Source organism: Epinephelus moara, chromosome 7 (genome assembly GCF_006386435.1).
Source record: "Epinephelus moara isolate mb chromosome 7, YSFRI_EMoa_1.0, whole genome shotgun sequence".
Taxonomy (NCBI): Eukaryota; Metazoa; Chordata; class Actinopteri; order Perciformes; family Serranidae; genus Epinephelus; species Epinephelus moara.
In genome coordinates this window covers 17,208,035-17,228,179 of record NC_065512.1, presented here as the reverse complement: position 1 = coordinate 17,228,179, position 20,145 = coordinate 17,208,035, and the positions used below count along the sequence as shown (strand labels likewise).

General features: G+C 42.8%; 1 protein-coding gene across 1 annotated transcript in view; it reads right to left on the bottom strand.

Annotated features, from left to right (window-relative positions):
• The window catches only part of LOC126392832 (vertebrate ancient opsin-like), a 51,935-nt gene that overhangs the window by 18,567 nt on the left and 13,223 nt on the right, over nucleotides 1-20,145 (bottom strand). Inside the window, exon 2 of the mRNA XM_050048499.1 lies at nucleotides 2,504-2,829. Within this exon, the coding sequence (XP_049904456.1) occupies nucleotides 2,504-2,829 (326 nt within the window). The remainder of the gene's footprint in view (nucleotides 1-2,503; nucleotides 2,830-20,145) is intronic.

Sequence of the window (20,145 nt, the reverse complement as noted above, 5' to 3'; positions counted from 1 at the left end):
TACATCGGCTTTGGGTCGGCCCAGTGCCGTAGAATGTCTGCCCACATACGGAAGTCGCCACAGAGGCGGAATTTCATCTCCGCGGTGTTTGTTTGGAACTGAGCTCGCAGGACACAGCATCTCATCGCAGTTGGTTTCAGGTAAGCTAACTGGAATAAATTGGCAGAAAATAGCTATGTTGTTTATTCTGTGACCGTTAAAAGAGGCTTCTGGTGAGTGGCGAGGCACGACTGGGTGTATATAGCTTAGCACAGGTCCCGCCCAGCTAACGTTATCTTTCGTTAGCTGTTAGCTAGTTTAGCGGTTTAACTCATGTTAGCTAACAGGCTACGACTGTGGTGTTTTCATTTTATTTTCCCTAGTTGACGTTATCTGCTCATCTGGTTATTGTGAGCAGTCGTTTTGGGTTAAAGTGGAAGTGCCCGGAGCTGCCACCCGTGGTCCCGCGGCCCCCCGGTCATTTTCGATTAAAGGCCGACGTCTCAGTGACGTCTTGGCAATGAGCAAACGCTCTCCCTGCTACGTCTTAACGATCTAAACTTGATACATCGGGCCGACGTCAGCCAGATGTATGTGTGCTATCTGGGATGTGATCTCAGTTTATAAAATCATGAACGCTGACTTCAGTGGCCTCCATGTTTCCTTCTGTATGAACGTGTGCTGCATGTGATACTAAAATGTGATATAAACCATGTTTTAAAAACTAATGTAAACATCAAAACAAAAAAATTGGATCTTAGCAATAAATCTGAATTGAGATCCAAAGATTGCAGCCTGAACCATAGGCTGAAAAAATAATGGACGTGGCTTTGTGGACTGCTGTTTAACGCCTTAAATTCAGCATTGTGTTTGTCACCATCTTAGTTTTCCAGGGCGAGAAGTGACTGTGGACAAGCAAGGGGAGGATCTGACTAATAGACTGTAGCAATACTTCACAGTCCGCCTGTCACTCAAGCGGCCCGCCCTTGAATATGTGTAATTTTGGGCCTTAATAAAATGCAAACGAGTGAGTTATAAAAAAATCACCCCTGTACAGTTGTCAGCCCTGTGATAGTCTGGTAACCTGTCCAGGGTGTACCCTGCCTCTCATCCAGTGTCAGCTGGGATAGGCTCCAGCCCCTCTACAAACCCTAACAGGATAAGCGGTTACGGAAAATGAATGAATGAATACAAAGAAATGAAATGCTATGTACTGAATTTTATTGACTGTTTCAAATACAGTCCAGCTGTAGGGCCCGCTTAGGTGGACACTACGCAATCAGTCTACTTCACAACGACAGCTTTGACCACAGGTACTTTCACAGTGCACATTCGTTTTCTGTCTCAATCACTAGCAGCCACGACTGTTTCTCATTGTCTGCGTAGACTTAACAAGGTAGCCTGAGGAACGCCAAGTTTCACTGCTGCTCTCATTGGCTTGTTTTTGGCAGTTTGCCTTTGAGGACACTTTGTGTTTTACTGAGTGAAAATGACTTTACCATGATGATTTCACTGTGCACGCAGCACCAGCCTCAGATAGCCAGCTGGATGCAGACGGGTAACCTCGAAGTATAACGGGAGTAAAAGGAAAGAAAAACAGTATTACCAGGTTTGTATGTTGTCATGTATGAACACTGTGGGCAGACAACTTGATAAGCAAATTATTTAACAGACTTTGCTTAGGAATGAGCCTGTCCCAAGCTTTTTGATCCATATAAGCAGTTAATCACTGTAACTGTGATCACTATGAGCAGTTTCCACTGTATGAAGAACAACTTAATTGTCAGACTGACATGTTTTGGCTTGTGGCCTTCTTAGAGGCTATGACATGATTTCATCAGGTGTGAAGAGCAGTCAGCTATGCAGTCTGAAAAGATGGAACAAACCCTTCTGTATGCCCAGGGCATTTGCTTCTATTTTGGGATATATCACCTTCGTTCACTGTGGTGCGAGAGACACATGTCATCCCAGGAGGGAGTGGACACGCCCTCTGGCAAATTACACGGGCTTGTCCAGAAAGGAGCTGTTTCTAAGGTCCTGGCAGAGGACAGGGAGGTAGAAATATTCCTGGACCCTAAGAAGACCATAAACAATTCTCAAATGCCTGTCTGTAATATTGAAGATTAAGTTTATTATTAGTCTCTTTGAACAGAAGTGAGGTCTTCTACCTCCAGCACACTCCACTAGGCACTGAAATGTACCCTCTTTTTTGTGGATGTGTTGATTGAACATGCATTTTGTGCATGTCTTTGACTTCCATGGATGCATTGAAACTTTTTCCACCTTAATAATTACACGCTGTTGGAGTCGGTTTTACATTACATAAGTTCAAGGTAACCACCTGCTGTTCTTTGTGAATTAGCAAACCACAAACTATTTTTAACCTCCTTTGAAGCCAACAGTGTTTGCAACTCAAAGGGTAAATTTTGACGGAGGACCCATTCAAGCAATCTGTGGTTTTACTTTCAACATCAGACAGACAAAATAGCATAAACACAACACACACACTTTGATGTCTCTCTACCTGTTTGACTGCCCATAACAGCCTGGAGTAGCAGTAGATCATCACTATGATGGGTAGACCCAGGCAGAAAATGAAGAGGCAGATGATGTAAGCATGCGACTGGGCCGTCTGAACCGTCCAGGACACAGAGCAGCTGGTTCCTGCCCCCTCTATGCCGTAGCTGCTCCAGCCCAGCAGAGGGGGCACTGTCCAGAACAAGGAGTATAGCCAAGAGCCCCCGACAGCCAGCAGGGGCTTGCGATAGTCTGGTCCACGCTTGTTGTATACAGTCAGAGTGCTGTAGCGGTCGTAGGAGAGGATCACCAGAGAGATCAGCGACACAATACCTGAAAGACAGAGAGGTGGAGGAGTGAGAGTGGGCAGCTGTAAATCTTACGGACAATACTTTAGATCAGCGGTTCCCAACTGGTGGGTTGTGGTCCAAAAGTCGGTCACAGGTCTTTTCTGAAAGAACTGCAAGTGACCTACAAACGTGTCAAGTTTGTAAAAATCATATTTTATTTGTTATTTTGAAGTGCCGTTTCCTGCTGTAGAGTGAGTGACTTGGACAGCTACTTGACAGAGACAAATTAGCTCAACGACATGATCAAATGCAAGTATGACGCTGAATGGACCTTGAACTAATGACTAAAGAGAAATCTGGACTCCAAAGTCATTAGGGCTCATCCTCTCAGGACCATCAACGTCCACACAACATGTCACAGCAATCCACAAAGTAACAGTGGAGAGGGAAAGTCTGGACCAAAGAAGTAGATCAACCATCATTCCTGGAGCCAAACTGCCAGACCAGAGACTGTATAAAATCATGGATGTAGCTATCGTGACATCACCCATCAGCCTTGAGTTCAGCATTTCGACCATGACCAACTTGGTTTTTTGGAGCCAGAAGTGACCATATTTAGAGTGCTTTCAGACCTAGAGTTGTCTTGCTTTGGTCTGAATCAGGGACTAATTTTGTTACAAAGCTGCATAATTGCCTAGAGTTGGTTCATGTTCTCACGGCAGCATTTACAACCGGACCAGATAAAATGCCTTGTGTGAGAAAGCTGTTCTTGATTGGTCAGAATTTCCATGTGGGAAAAATCCAGGAAGTAAACAAAACGTTGAAGAAGAGTACACTTGCAACATAAATGTGACACTTTCTAATGTCACAATGGAGGGACAACTACGCAGGTTGATTTTAGCGCTGCTCATCGTGGACTATATTGCTGTCATTGTTGCTGCCCATAACTCAGTGAAATCGACAGTTGGAGATCTGTGACAGTGAATTTTATTCCAAGTGTTTTGATGTACCTGACCTTAGGTAAAACCTGCAGTCAGTCATGATTCAGATGATGGGATTATCACCGGGTGACTAAACAAACAACTACTCCACTCCCCTCACACCATTGCCTTTGTTTGAAACACTTAATTTGACGCATTTACTGCCACTCCACGTAATACCTGACCATTAAGTAATTAATCAGATATGGCTCATCACTGCGAAACACATGCACTTATTGGCTGTTCTGTGGTAGTTGGGCTTGTTTTGTTGTAGATAAAAATATGGAGGACGTCTTTTGTTTCTGCTTCCTTTGTTTCATTTTTATACACATTCACATGACATGTATTCTGGGAAACATCACTTGTCATCTTATTCTTACAGTACATCTGAACTCACTTTGAACCCTGAAGGCAGTGCGATAAGACAAGCAAACAAAAAACATTTGTCGGTCTTATTTAGTGATGTAAATCAAGGACAATAACATGATGACATCAGAAGAAGACAACCACAAAATGTCCTTTAATGCAGTGACAATAATAATCGCAGTGCAGTCATGACTGTGTGCCTGCATGTAAGCATGTACCAGATCCATGGAGTATGATTCTGACTACCAATGAGGAAATGCCTCCTTTCTAACATCTCTGATTCTTTGCAACTCTTTCTGACTTGCAGCATCAGTTCTCATTCTCAAGAGTCTCCATAGAGACAGAATACAGAAAGTAACCCCGGGAGGGGGGAGGCGAAATATTGATACTGTATGCGAGTCCTGTCTCTGCCCTGCAGTCATATTGAGTACTTTCACAGCTCTGCTGGTCTGAGGGCAAAACTCCACCGGGAAGTCAAAGTCACTTTATATCAGCACTTCATTTAGTCTTAATACTCGAGAAAAAACAGTGCATCCAACCATTTACAAGCTGATTACCAATCCTAAGTGTAACACATGCTGACCATGTCTCAGAATGTTGCATCATCTGACATGTATGTCAATGTTTGTAGCACAAGCTGAGCCCATAAAACAGCAAGACGAGGTTGTCATGGTGTGATGTGCTTAGCTGCAAACTCAAAGTAGAAAAGTGCAGTCAGTAGAGTGCAGATCTCCGCCAGGTGTGTCTGGAGCTGTGTGGTTGGGGAACAGGGAGTGCAGGGCAGGTTGTGTGTCCAGTATGCATGACAGTGGTGAATGAAGGGGAGACAATGTGTATGTTATCAAGGAGTAGTCAGAATGCACACACTATATGGAGACAAATTTTGGACAAAATGTCCAGTAAGACCCCTCCCCTACCTCCATCTTCTCTCCCTAACAACAAAAAGTTGAATCTCGCTTTTCCCTCTGTCTTAACAACACATTCTCACTCCGACCTCGTCACATATTGAGATTTGGTCATGGACTTTCCACGTCCAGATACGACCTGCAAGGTACCCAGGGTGCATTGGTTGTTGACATTGATGTCTGCCTGTTACATGCACAGTCTCTTTCAAAATAAACACACTACGTCAGTACCCATAGCTCATGACCATAGGTGAGGGTTGGGACGTAGATGGACCAGTAAATCAAGAGCTTTGCCTTCTGGCTCAGCTCTCTCTTCATCACCACCCCGCTAATCCATCCAGATACTTGAACTCCCTTGCTTGGGGCAGTAACTTACTCTCAACCCGGGGGGGGCAGTCCACCATTTTACGGTAGAGAACCATGGCCTCAGACTTGGAGGTGCTGACTCTCATCCCGACTGCTTCACACTCGGCTGCAAACGGCCCCAGTGCATGCTGGAGGTCACGGTGTGATGAAGCTAACAGAACCACATCTTCTCCAAAAAGCAGAGATGCAATTCTTAGGCCACAAAACGGAAGCCCTTCCTCCCTCTGGATGCACTTTGAGATCCTGTCCATGAATATCACAAACAGGATCAGTGATAAGGGACAACCCTGGAGGAGGCCAACACCCACCAAGAACATGTTTGAATTTACGCCGAGTGTGTGGATGCAGCTCTCACTTTGGTCGTAAAGGGACCAGATGGCTCATAGCAGCGACCCTGGTACCCCGTCATCCCGCAGTTCCCCCACAAGACTCTCCAAGGGACATGGTGAACAAATTCAACAAATTTACTTTCACTACTTGTCTCTTGATGTGTATTTTTAGGAGTTTTCATCTTGCTCTGTCTTACTCCTACTCTAATAAAAGTTATCCTAACATCATTCTTCCAACACAGATGGTGTTTTTTTTTTCTTAGCCCTTCTTTCACCCCTCTTCACCTGGACCTCTTCACACTCGGCTGCAAACTGCCCCAGTGCATGCTGGAGGTCATGGTGTGATAGAGCAGAGATGCAATTCTGAGATCCCCAAACTGGACCCCTTCCTCCCCCAAGCTGCATCTTGAGAACCTGTCCATGAATAACACAAATATAATTGGAGACAAGGGACAACCCTGGCGGAGGCCAACACCCACCAAGAACGTGTTTGATTTGTGCCAAGTATGGAGACACAGCTCTGACTTTGGTTATACAGGGACCAGATGGCTTGTAGCAGCAACCCTGTATTCCTGTAGTACCCCTCACAAGACTCCCCTTGGGGATGTGGTCATAAGCCTGAATGAATTTAAATCTGATTTTGAAACACTTTTCTTTTGTTGCTGTGAAGTAGTCAAACCTCCTGGCAGGACACACAACACTGAAAATCTGCGGAACTGACTTAAGCCTGTTTATCCTCAAAATCCAAAACGGTTTTTAATTTTCCAGTATTTGATGTATCCCAGAAGAAACATTGTGTAATGGTTTTTGTTCCATCCATTTCAATCCAATTTACCATTAGTGTCACGTCTGTATTTTTTTTTGTCATATGTTGTTGTAATCTGTTTTCCTTCAGTGTGGCATCACACTGTCAGATGATAATAGATTTTGAATTGTGCAACCCAATTTACAATTGGGACCGATTGTGAAGGTGATTTGTTTGAAATATATTTTGTTTCTCCGTTGCTGTCCCATAGTTTCTCTGCTTTCTTTATCTGCAGCTGATTGCAGCTATATAACGCTGGTTTCCACACAATACACACACTGTGATGGAGCGGCTGTCACCGCAGGGTAGCACCAGCATGTGTCTCATGTTTCTGTGGGATTTGTTGTGCATTATAAATCAGTCAGAACAGATAGAATTGATTATTTAGGGGAGCTAAATTCAATTTCATAGAGGATTAATGCTTCCTGAAATGGCTATTTCACTGCCTGATCTTTTCAAATTCAACCCTGTGACCCATCTGCTGTTGTATCTGGCTCTCTGAAGCTCTTGACCTATTTCATTTCATCCCATTTCATGGCATCATGATGTTACCAATAATTGACATTATAGCTCAGTGCAACAAGGAAGGACAAGTGAAGGCACTGCCTTTCTATTGGACATAGAAGGCAGTGTTATTGTAATACCCCATGGTTCCAAATACACCATAATACCATCTGGCATTTAAGGAATGGGGAGTTAGAGGGCATACATTCCTGTGTGTCCAGGCAAGACACCAGGCAAACAAACCAGTTGAAGCATGAAAAACAAAGATTTGAAAACATCTTTCACTGTTACCAAGAATTTGAAATACCTTGTGCTGCTTGAAATGAGTTGTCGTACATCTGAAGGACAGCATACCATGTCTAATGGATAAACAGACAGCTTATAGCAGGGCGAGTCACCAGACTATCACGGGGCCAACATGGCATAGACAGATAAAATACATTCACACCTACATGTGCATTAGAGTTTCCAGTTCAACGATCCTCCCTGTGGGGAAGCTCACGCAGAGAACACTCAAAACTCCACACATTAAATCCCCACCTCCCGTTCAAACCTCGTTGATGTGAGCCACCATAAGTCACACTCACATTTTAAAATGAAATGTTCCAGAATTAATTACATGAGATCAAAGGGTGTTGTAGAGGCGGTGTGTCAGCTGACTCATTCTCCGCTTGCAGAGGCTTCAGCATACAGTGTGAACTTCACCATACAGAATATGAAATCCATACAAGGTGTAATGGGATCAGTTCAGAGACAGAAACATCTCTTTTTGCTGTTGGTTCGTACTGTACGTGCAGCTCGCTAACAAGACAGGCTGTGTATCTGTGGTGGATTATTTTCTTTACTTGACAAGAGTGAGCTAACAAAGGGTGTGCACGTGCAGATAATCAGACAAGGAGTGAGAGAAACCCACTGTGATGAACTTTTACTTGACAGATAACATCTGACAGCCTTCCTTGCCCCTGCCCTTCTGCAAAGATGACCTCCTCCAGAAAAACAACTGTTATTTGCTCAAACAGCTCAACAACATTATGTTTACATTCTGTTTAAACAGAATTTTTTTCAGTTGCCTCTGAGTGGTGCCCCAAGCTGCTGTCATTGTTGCCTGAGGGAAGATCTGCCGCTGTGTATCAAGCAGGATGTGTATGACATTTTATATTAAATCTTTTTGGTTGAGGAAACATTAAAACCACTGGCTGGTGAAGTGAACAACATTGATCATTTTGTTATGGTTCAGTGTTCTTCTGAGGAACCTTTGGTCCTGCCATTCATGTAGATGCCACTTGACATGCCACACCCACCCAACTGACATTACAGACCAAGTGCACCCCCCTACTGGCACCAGCACTCCCTGATGGGAGCCACCTTCAACAAACCCAGGCTCCATTTATGCGAGCTCCAGGTGGTGACCGTGCCGATACTACCTTTCCGAGCACATTCACCATACCATATTTCACATGCTACATATCATAACTCCAATATAAGCTAAAGTTAAAGGAGCTAGAGAAGATAAACTCTCAGGCTTTCTCAGCCCAAACAGCACTGCCACCTTCAACAAACTTCTAAAAAAGAAGAGTAGAAGGTCAGATAGAACAAGAACTATGTATGTGTAGAAGTACATGTACATTTAGATGCACTGTGTTATCCCACCAGTCACTATTGTTGTCGTCAACATGTTCACAAATTCTTTGACAAACGTGACTAATTGCAAATGCACATAACAATACTAGGCGCCTTAAAGATAATGCGTACCAAAAATGTATGTCTTATCTTTATCTAAACACACTTTACTAACCTTTTGTTTGGTAGCTTTGATGCAGCCATCCTCATCTCATGGTGCAACCAGGAAGTAAATAGCTCTGGTCATGCGACAATTTACACTAAACATGTGAAACTGCACGGATTTCATTGAGCCCGTTTGTTATTTCAATATTTGCTGGAAATGCATTGATACGTCATTCGGTAACATTTTGAGAGCCTTATAAGTGATGTCTTTTTTGTGGTCATCCAGAGTTACAAATTTGTCCTCGCTTTAGAGTTAAAGAAACAACAAGCAAACAAACAAATAAGACAGGTACACAAATATCCCCTCATCCCGCCCCCTTCTCAACGACTTCAAGGACATCATGTCACTCCAAGGTTGTTGTACAGCTATTGATTTTGAGTATGAATGTATGGGAAGAGGGGATGTCAAATCCTAACTGTTTCAGTTAATTTAATAGCAATAAGTGTATTCTCTCCAGGTGAATTTTTAATTATTTCTTCTAATCATAATTTGACAGGTGCCTTTTCCTTAGTGCTAATATTGTCTCAGGAGACTTAGATCTTTCAGCGTCTATGGAATCACGTTGCAGATGTGTTATCACTCAGCAGTAGCCAGCGTCATCTTCTACGCTCTAGTGTTCTGGCGTCAGCAGGGTGAAGGACACTGATGCTAACAGACTCAATAAGCACATCAGGAGAGCTGGTTCTGCATGGAACTGGAGTCTTTAGTGGAGGTGTCAGAGAGGAGGATGCTGAGAAAACTACTCAGTATTCTGGACAATGCCCCTCTCTCTCCCAGCATGCCACTCTGGAGTGATATTAGAGAACATTCAGCCGTAGACTGAGACCGCTGAGTAGCACTATGAAGGAGGTCTTTCCTACCTGTGGTGATCAAACTGTGTAACTCCTCTCCCTTCTGTAGGGAGGAGAGCTGAAATGAAGGACACTTACAACAATATTCACCGACGTTAGACGCACTATTACCTTTACATGATGTACAATACTACTTTGGATATCTTGTGCAATCTTTTCTCAACATCATGTGCAATATTACTGTTACCATCTCACCCATTTCCCCCTTAAGGGTGGTGGCCTTGTGGGTAACCTGTGTGGGTGTGACGTGCTTCAGTGTGTATGTGGAGGGAAGCAGCTCTCGGGGTGTCATGGTGAAGACAGCAGACGGCAAAGAGTGATGATAGTCAGCAGGATTAAGTGTCTAGATAAGCTCAGGGCTGCTAGTAAACCTCATGAGAGGGCCATGTTTGTTGTTTTATGGTGAAGACTGCAGTACAGTCATTGTTGGTGAATGGCACCCGAACTTCTCGCTATCCATCCTTCGAAGCTAAAATTAATGTTAATAAGCCAGCGTGTTCCTAACTACGGTCCGGAGCTGGTAAGCTGTAACTGAGAGAAGAAACATTACTTTTCAGTGTCATGATCACTCGTCAGTGTTGTGCAATACAGTTTTCTCAAACTCATGTGCAATACTTCTCCTAATTGTCATATCATAAACAATATAACGTTGATTATCAGGTGCAGTCTGCTTTTTTCCACCATTTTAGTTCATTTTTAGTAACTCTTGTGTGTATCTTACTTCTATGTTACTTTATTAGGCACTGGATTATGTTGTTGCTCCTTAAACACGTTATATCATCCATATTTTGAATATTTTGCCTGATATTGAATACACTATTGTTTTAAAAACTAGGTCCAGTGTGTGACCCTGACCTGGGGAACCCTCTGGTTTGTGATCATTGATTGTTAGCCCTGTTTCCACCAAACACTTTCAGTACGGTTCCTTTGGAGCCAACAGTAACCCTTCAGACATGGTACCTAGACCCTAGCGTTTCCACCGCAAACAGTATCGTTAAATGTGGGTGGGGTTGTTGTCACTCACTGCTCCGTCCAGCACTCACTGTATTTCCTCATTACCGGTGACACAGATGGAAGTCTGCACCTCGTTTATCGTCCACAGAACGAGGCTGCACGCCGACATTTTCAGGACAAAATAAAACAGGCCGCAGTGAGTCTCTCTCCATGGGATATTTAAAAATAGCAGGTTTGTGCATTTAGTCCTTCTCAGGCAAGCTCAGGGGTTTAGTGTTGCCATAGCCCACAGTGAGTCCCCGAGTGAGAATTAAAATATTTGCAGTTCGAAATCAATATACATAAACGCTTAAAGATCCACTCATTACTAAAAGTGTATGTCATATAAAAACTAAAGTAATGGTCAAAGTTGTCAGTGAAATTTAAGGTGTGCTGATGGATTCATGTCGTCAACTCATGCATTGAGTAACATTACAGGTAAACGTTCCACCTTAAAAGTCGCAGACAGTCGGCCCAGTGAATTTAATTATTTTTTCTCTGACTCCAGCTGCTGTGAGAGGCAGCAAAACATCCTTTCATTTTATAGTTACAGTTTACTAATAAAACTCTCCACAGTATGAACAGTGGTTACATGAACCTCAAAACCAGCCACAACTCAGAAGACTGCATTGTTCACAGCTCCGTCTTTTAGTACCAGATCTGTGTGCTAGGTACCCCAACAGAGAGGGGACCAAAAATGGGGACAGTGTGGAACGATTCCTTTGGTACCATCCACAACTTTTCACAGTGGAGACGGGGCTGTTGTAACTGTATTTTGTGTTACTGTTATTGAAGCGCTCTCTGACACAAGAATTTCCTTCAGGATAACTAAAGTTCTATTGAATTGACTTAAAACATTACAGTAAGTTTCCTTGCTACGCTAAGTGCATAAGATAGCAGTTGCTGACATTTATTAAGCAAGGAAAAGTGATCAGAGCCTCCAAGCACCACCAGAAGTGGGTTAGGTTCCATTATGTCACGAATCTGATCAAATTAAGAATACATTAATAGGAAATGAAGTTGTCCTAGGACAGGGAACAGGATGGGTTTGTCACACAGTGGAGACACATCTGGAGAGATTTTGTGTAACTTTGTTTTGGCGTAATGAAGTCTGTGGATAACCCTAAATTGAGTATGACAGTTGCCTAGAATTGGCAGAGCATTTTGCTCTCTGGAGTGCTATCCTAAAGATCATCATCTATCCCCGTCTCCAGCTCCTGTTTCCCAGTGTCTGTGTGTGTGTGTGTGTGTGTGTGCAGAGGGTGAGGTTCTGAATGCTAATGACTCACAGAGTAGAGATAACAGGTGTCATCCATCCTAATGCAAAGTTCATGTCATAACAGAGTTATCATAAATATTAGTTTCCGGCTTGTAAATAGAGTTCAGGTCCACTTCCACATCATAATTACCTGCACCACCTCACATTAACTAAATATAAAGGATTTGGTGTTATAGTGTCAAAGCAATACAACCCCCATTACCACCTGGATGACACTCGCAAGTCGTTGACGTGAGTATCTTTACCATCTCTGCTGTCACTGAACCGCCACAGACTTTAAATGACGTCAGCTGTGTGTGAGCACTGAATGAGGAGCAGGGCAGCACTCTGTGATGGCTCCTTGGCCTCTGAGCTACTTTGTTTGGTTGCCTGGGATATGGGGAATGGCTCATTAGGAGAGATGGCTGACACCTGATTTGGTGTGAATGCTCACCTATTTATACTGGGGCCTGAGCATTCAGTCTCTCTCTCCTCTTTGAGTTGCTGGGTTTGTTTGATCTTGGGTTATGTAGTTTTTTATCTTACATCTAAACACATTCACACACTCACACACTTCAGACATTACTGATAACTGACATACACATTTAAGTTTAGTTTATTTAAATAAATTTGTTTTTTCTACGTTAAAGTCATGTGTAGTCTCCATATTTTGTCTGACCTTTGAGCCAGGTCGTGACAACTCTGTGAAATCACGTGCATCAAATAAGGCATGCTTGTCAGTGGCCTTTATCTTCTGTTACAGCACATTCTCACTCTGAACTCGTCATATATAGATGACGGTCATGGACCTTCCACGTCCAGATATGACGTGAAAGGTACCCTGGGTGCGTCGGTTGTTGATGTTCTGGGTCGCTGTGTCAAGTTCTGCCCGTGACATGCATTGTCTTCTTTCAAAATACACTTCCGTTTTCACAGGAAATTGGAAGTTTACATACAGTCTCTTTCAAAATAAATGCACTATGTCTGTACAGCAATGCAAATTGACGTTCTTTTTCCTCCAACAACTAACGCACATGGCTAGGTTTAGGAAAAAAGAACAGGGTTTGGCTTTATTTGGATGCAACATCGCTCTCCCGGGTGAAAGTCTATGTTTGTGTTTGTTGGAACCATTCGCCACCTACTTGGATTTTCACCACCCTAACTGTCTTTCTTGCCCTGCTGCATTCCCCCTGACGCCGCAGAGCTCCGTTAAACTATAACAGCAACCGCCCGCGTATCATGCCAACATTAAAGGATGGCTTTTTTCATCAGTGTCTGACGCCGTAAGTCACTGCCCAAGCACTAGATTTCAACGACTTCGGAGTGAAGCCAGGTTGTCTATACTGACGCACACCTTACACCTTACGGCATCTGTATGAGACACTCTGGTCTTTCAGCTAACTTCAGTGTAATCCTGTCCGCAGCAATAGCACAGTAAAGAGCGACAAAATCCCATGAAGGATTGGATGGTGGACGGGTCAAACACACACCCAGGCAGCATCTCCTCGTACAACAGCTCATGTGATATCCTACAAATTAGTGCCCCATGAATGACATTACAAACTCAACATGAAGTTATGGAGATTAGGTTTAGGCAAGTAAGGTTACTCTGGTTACGTTTAGGAAAAGAAACACGATGACAACCAATGTTAAAATTCACACCAAGTTCACACGGTTCTGAACGCTGGTCTCCTGGGGAAAGTCCTGCAGGAAGGTCCTGTATTTTGTGTCCCATTTAACACCCCCACCTTCAATTTGATGGGTCCACTTTCGTCTTTATTTTCTGAGCAGTGGAAATGGGATCGCAGCCTTCCAAAATATATGGGTTATACACACATTCCTGGAATAATTTTAGTTGCAGGAAACAGTGCATGACCCAGGAGACTGGTGTTTGTGTCTCGTGTGAAACCAAAAGTCCACTTGAGTTTTTTAATATAGTTACTTGCGTATGTCATGTAACAGTCATCACATAGTTGTCAAGTCACATACTCGTTCAGTCACTGTAACAAAGGTTATTTGAGCCCAACCATGATCATTCTTCTAAACCTAACCAAATAGTTGTGTTGCCTAAACCTTAAGTAGTTTTGGAGGTTCATTTTGAAAGACACAGGAGCATGTAAAGAGCGGAAATTCACATGGACATGTCTTATAGTGGTGGCTGGATGGGACCACACCAAACCAAAAGCCATCACTGAATTTCAGGAAGTTGCTTATGCTATTATAGTATACATTCATTCATTTCCTTAGCCATTCATTTTCCGTAACTAGTTATTTTATTGGGGGTCCCAAGGGGCTGGAGCCTAATCCAGCTGACATCGGGCGAGAGGCGGGGTACACCCTGGACAGGTCACCAGACTATCACAGGGCTGACACATAGAGACAGACAATCATTCACACTCACATTCACACCTACGAGCAATTTAGAGTCACCAATTAACCTGCATGTCTTTGGACTGTGGGAGGAAGCTGGAGTACCTGGAGAAAACCCATGCTGACACTGGAGAACACAGAAGGGCTCCCCGACCTCAAGGACCTTCTTACTGTGAGGCGATGATGCCAACCACTGCACCACAGTGCTGCCCATTGTAGTACACAGGTTAGGTGAAAGCTAAGTTAAGGATTCATTTTGGTTTCTTGTTTTACACTTAATGTTACTAATTATATGTTATGCATGGACTAGTAGGCAGCAATTGTGCCCCCCTTGGGGCGTCACTGAGGGGAACCTTAAGCATCGTAGTCCGAAGCATAGGACCAAGCTACCATATTTGATGAGTTAGAAGTGATAATGTGTTTTCTATATTTAGTAATTGATTGATTGATTTTTATTTTCTTAGAAGAGTGTCGTGCACCGAATTTAGATGCCCAGCCCACATGGACTTATAAGACACTACAAAAACAAAACAGGTTCAAGACAGGAGACATAGTACATAAATGGCTCAAAACATTTGACCACAGTGGTGAAGGCAAAAGGCCAAGCAGAAACAGCTTAAAATAGCCATAGACTAGAGTCTTTTACGCCTTTAAACATAAAGGGCTCTAGTTTCCCGGCGCGGCGCAGGGTGGCGAACCCCGCGCAGAGCTAGTTTCAAGCAGCGCAACCCGAGGCGCGCTCAGTTTGGTAGTTTGGCAGACCGAGGTGCGCTGAGATGGGTGTGGCGGCGCAGCAGGGGGAAGTGTCGACAGATCCAGCTTGGCGCAGTGACAGTTTCGTGCCAAAAGGCTTCGCCGAAGGTGTGCTAAACGCTTGCCAGCTGAAACCAGGTCTACTGTCAGTGCAGGGGGAGCACAGCCGGTGTAGCGGAAGTTTGGCTGACCGGCGGACAGCGCGCACACGTCACCAAAACCTCACAGGCAGGTTTCCAGAATATCAGGCACATTAACGATGCAATAAATAGCCACAAAAATCACTATTCAATGCAACTATCTGCAATCAGCACATAAATGTATCTCTATATCGACTGTCCCGTCACATGTGATGTCAGATCAAAGGGGACTGGCACCGTTTGGCACACGTAATGGAAACCCAACCTGATTTGATTAACACAGCTGCAAACGTATGAGTTCACATCCCTCTCAGCCAACCACAAACAGCCACAGCATCAGATAGGGAGTATATATTCAGGAACTGTCATCTTAGAAAAGTCAAAAGAAAAGAAACCGAGTGAGACTGCAAGAGAGAAAGAGAGAGGCTCTATTTTTGCGAAAGCCATTTTGTTCATCTACTAGCAAACTAGATGATTCCAGATAATGATATAAACGCTCATTAAGAATACTTGAATAAAGTTTATAGACACAACTAAGAAGGCTTATCCCCCTATAATTACTCTAAAATCATTATTATTGGATTTAGGGATTGGTTTTATTATAGCTTTAAGCCAAACAGAAGGGACCAACTGGAGCTCAAAACAGGTGTAAAAGAAGTTAACCAAAATTTGAAATAAATAAGGTATTTTCAATAATTCATTTGTTATATTATCAACACCTGTTGCTTTTCTCAAATTAAGTCTGTCAGTTGCACCTTTAACTTCCACATCTGTGATACTGGCATTTAAAAATGGGTTGAGAGAATAAGAGGCCTGCTGCATATTCCACTCCAGAACAATATTAATTGAAGTATCTGTTCAGTTCAGGCTTATAAGCAAAACAACACACAGTGTTTGTGTCGTGATATGGGATGGCATGCAGGTGTGGAAAACTGACATTTGAACCTACTATTTATTGCTTGTCTGAGGTGGTCAATCCTACTTTATTGCTCAGATTAGGTCTTCTTCTTTTCTCGTAACCTGAACTAAACCAACCAGCTGTTCCAGGAAATTACTTAATCTTCTCATAAAATGGAAACTATGTATTTGTGATCTGTTTTTAATGATGTGTGTCTACAGCGGGCACGAAGGGGCTTGAGGCTAAGTGCTATAAAAAGGGTGGGGGCAAAGTATTAGGAGAAAGACTAATGTATTGTTGCTTTTGGTCTTTTCATGGGATTTGTTGGCAATATAAAAAAGTAGAAAATAAAGCCAAACTTATCCTTTAAGTGTGGGAGCAGCGGATCAGATAATGCTTCACGTAAGACAAGGTTACATAACATTTTATTTGCATGCTGGAAGAGAACTGTGGACTCTTTCTGCCTGACTAGTTAAAGAAAGCATCCTGACTGTCCTTGTTAGCTTGAACTCTTCACATGTAGTGTATTCTTCTGGCTTCTCCCGGCTTATGACATAGAAAACACACCACAATGGAAAGGGCAAAGTTTGAAGTTATTTGGAGGAAACAGAAACCATTGTGGAAAAAAATAGTACTAAACTGAATAAACAACTGTTGTCTCATTAAAATACACCCATAGCACCATGACAACAGTCTTATTATCTTGGTGTGTTTCAAACATGCCTTGCATCATTCACAAGTTGGAAATGAGCTGGTGTGCCGATAATGTTGCACAATGATGATAATCATCACCATAAACAGGCAGAATTACCCATGCAATTAGTTTGTCTTAATTTGAATTTCATGTGGGCGACCTAGGCAACCTGGACTCTTTTTCCTCGTGGTTTTGTGTCTGAGTGACTAACGGCCAGGCTCCACTGGCTGCAAATGTAAGCGTCACGTCAGCGTAGCTTTGCTGAGCCGAGAGGCTGCATGTAGGCTGCATGAAATGGGTAAGTTAAAGCATTTTCCACCTAAGTTATTACATATATTTACAATACAATATACAATAAACAGTTTCAACTGTATTAAAATACATAGTTTAAACGGTAGGATCACGGATAAACATGGGTAAATGCATGAAAAAAAATCATCACATATCACCTCTGATAATGGTTTATTCATTTAAAAACACATTGTGCTCGTTTAGCTTTAGTTTATGTAGTTTTTATCTGCTGGAGGGTCGCGTAGGGGGGCATAGCGTGACAGAAATGGAAGAACCGCGTAAAATTGAGAGTTGTCGCGCAACAGACGGGGGTTGTCACTCTGCTTCCGTTGCCGGTGGAGCCACTGTAATTGATTAACAGGGGGGCGAGCTGTTACGGGACTCTCGCTGCAGACGTGTTGCGCCGCTGACGTGCCCGTCTGCAACAATTTCTTTAACTGGTCAAGTACTGAGCAAGACTGCATCAGAAAGGATCACTACAGAGACAGACCTTTTTGTTTTAGAGTAAGATCCTTTTTGTTTAACCAGAAACAGCCCCACAATTGCTCTCATCAAACCAATCAGACTCCATTAAAAAAAACTGTAGTTTTATCATCTTAAAACACGCTTCATTCAAAGTCAACAGAAGCAAAATAAAACTCCCAAAAGCCATCTTGGGTCGTCTTTTTCACTGCTCCAACAATCACCAGCTCTGATTTGGTTGAGATAAACCCATAATTCACCCAGTTAGATGTGAAAATATGCTGGCTCTATACAAGCTAAAATTACTGTTTATTTAAATGGAGTCTGGTGGGTTTTGGCGAGAACGCTTTTGGGGCTGTTTCTGGTTAAACAAAGAGGTCTACCTCTGTGAGGATCCTTTCCATAATGTTGTCAGACAGTTATAATAACAGTCTGAGCCTGTCAGTGGCAAAAACAAGCACTTTTAGTGGATGTAAATTGATGGTGCTCAATTGCCCCAATTGGTTAGACTCTTGCCTGTTTTGCATCTGACGGCTGCAGCAGTCTCAGTAAATACTGGACTGGTTGCAAAAATGATTGTTCCTATTAGTCACTTAGACATAAAATTGTGGTAAAATAGGATCCAAGTTGAAAAATACCAAAGTTACCCTTTAACACATGCTGCAATTGAGTTAAAGCGAGCTGTTTGCTATAGTTTGGTGTGGATTAAAGAAACTAAAAAAAGAGACATGTTACCCTGCTTATTACCCACAAGCCAGAAGGACTGGAGAGTGCCACCGAACAAGAAACTGGGGTTATACATGTATTAACCTCTGAAGAATATCAACATAGAAAGGTTTTATCCAGTCCTATGACCTTATAATTAGAAAGAAAATCTTTTGACACATGGCACAGATTAAAGCACACCTCATGACTTAAAAAATTAAGCATTGTAGCACTTGAACCCCCCAATTGAAAATGGCAAAGTAATATTTTATTACACTATTACACTGACTTGTGTTGTTTCATCGGGGGTTCATCTCTTCATTAGTATTCTAAACATGTCGCTGCAGTCGGTGTGTTCATTGTGAAACCATCTGTCTCTGTGATACGCTAAACAGACAAACAATGAGGATACTTCCACTGATCAACTCCCGATTCCTCTCTCATGTATCATAATTAACTCTCCATGAATGGCTGGAAAAAATAGAACAGCAACATGATTGTATTTTGTGGTCTCATCACATCCCCTTCCGATGAAAAACCCAAACATGATGGATGTTCTGTCACTCTCACTGTGGCCAAGTGAACCAAACAGTCAGTCAACCAACGAATCTGTTTGTTGTTCTGACCTCAACCTGTCTGATATCATTTTCCATGGCACCATCTGTAATGTTTGTCTGTTTGAGCTGATTAAAAGTGCATGACAGTCCCACTGCCTTCCCTAACAGTATATGCTTATCATGGCACCATGAAGCATGTCTGGACCAACACTTGGAATATGTATTGTCAACAATCCCCGTCAAACCATGAAAGCATTATTGTGAAAATTGCTAGCCCAAAATGGTGGCACTCCTAACAGCATTTTCCCCTTCTTGCATCAAGTGTCTGAACTCTAGTGAGAATGTAAAGACCAAATGTAGGAGCTATGAAAAAACACATCCAACTATACACACACACACCGTATGGAAAATGAGCGCGTGTTGATCATGTGGCAATAAATAAAGGATAACTGGGAAAGAAAGGGACATTTGGTTTGTTGGTTCTGGACACCTTTCAGTGGACTTTCGTTATCAGCCAACCACAGCTTTTTACAGCTGTGTTAAAGAGTCCCTTTCAGACCAGTGAATTCAGTTCAATTTACTTTCATTTATAAAGCCCAATATCACAAATCACAGTTTGCCTCAGAGGGCTTTACAGCATACGACATCCCTTACAGCGGATAAGGAAAAACTCCCTCCAAAAACCCTTTAATGGGGGAAGAGCAACTCAGGAGGGATCCCTCTTCCAGGACGGACAGACGTGCGATAGAATGTTTGCAGAATATTTTCAAAGGATCTCACGTCACTTCCATCAAGGTCAACGTGGCGCTTTAGTAACTTAGATCTTGGTTAACTTTGAATCTGCCCACTCCACAAGCTGACTCTTTCGTCTAGCATCCTGACATGAAATGGCCGTTTCTCAATTGAAAAATAATCGATCCGGTAAGTGTGTAGGGAGACTAATGATTAGCCAATCAGCAGCACAGGCAGAACTAACACCGTTCTCAAGCGTTCTTAAACACTGTCAAGCAGTGCAGTGGAACCAGTGAGGAGTCACATCAGACTCAGAATCCCAATCACTCAGCCTAATTATATGGGAGCAAATACTGTTCTCCACTGATCATTTAAAAATTCAGTAGATACATTTAACACACATTTCAAACACATAAACCATGTAACAAAGTGCTAATGCAGCATATGTGCAATGTAGAGTAGAAAAATGTTGGTGCATTTGTTTGCATATATCATCCCATGCTGCTGGAGGGAAGGATGGGTGGCAGCATTTGGAGAGTGTTCAGAGTTCTGATAGCTTCGGGGGAAAAACGATTGCAGTCTGGCAGATGTTGCACGGATGCTCTGGAACCTCC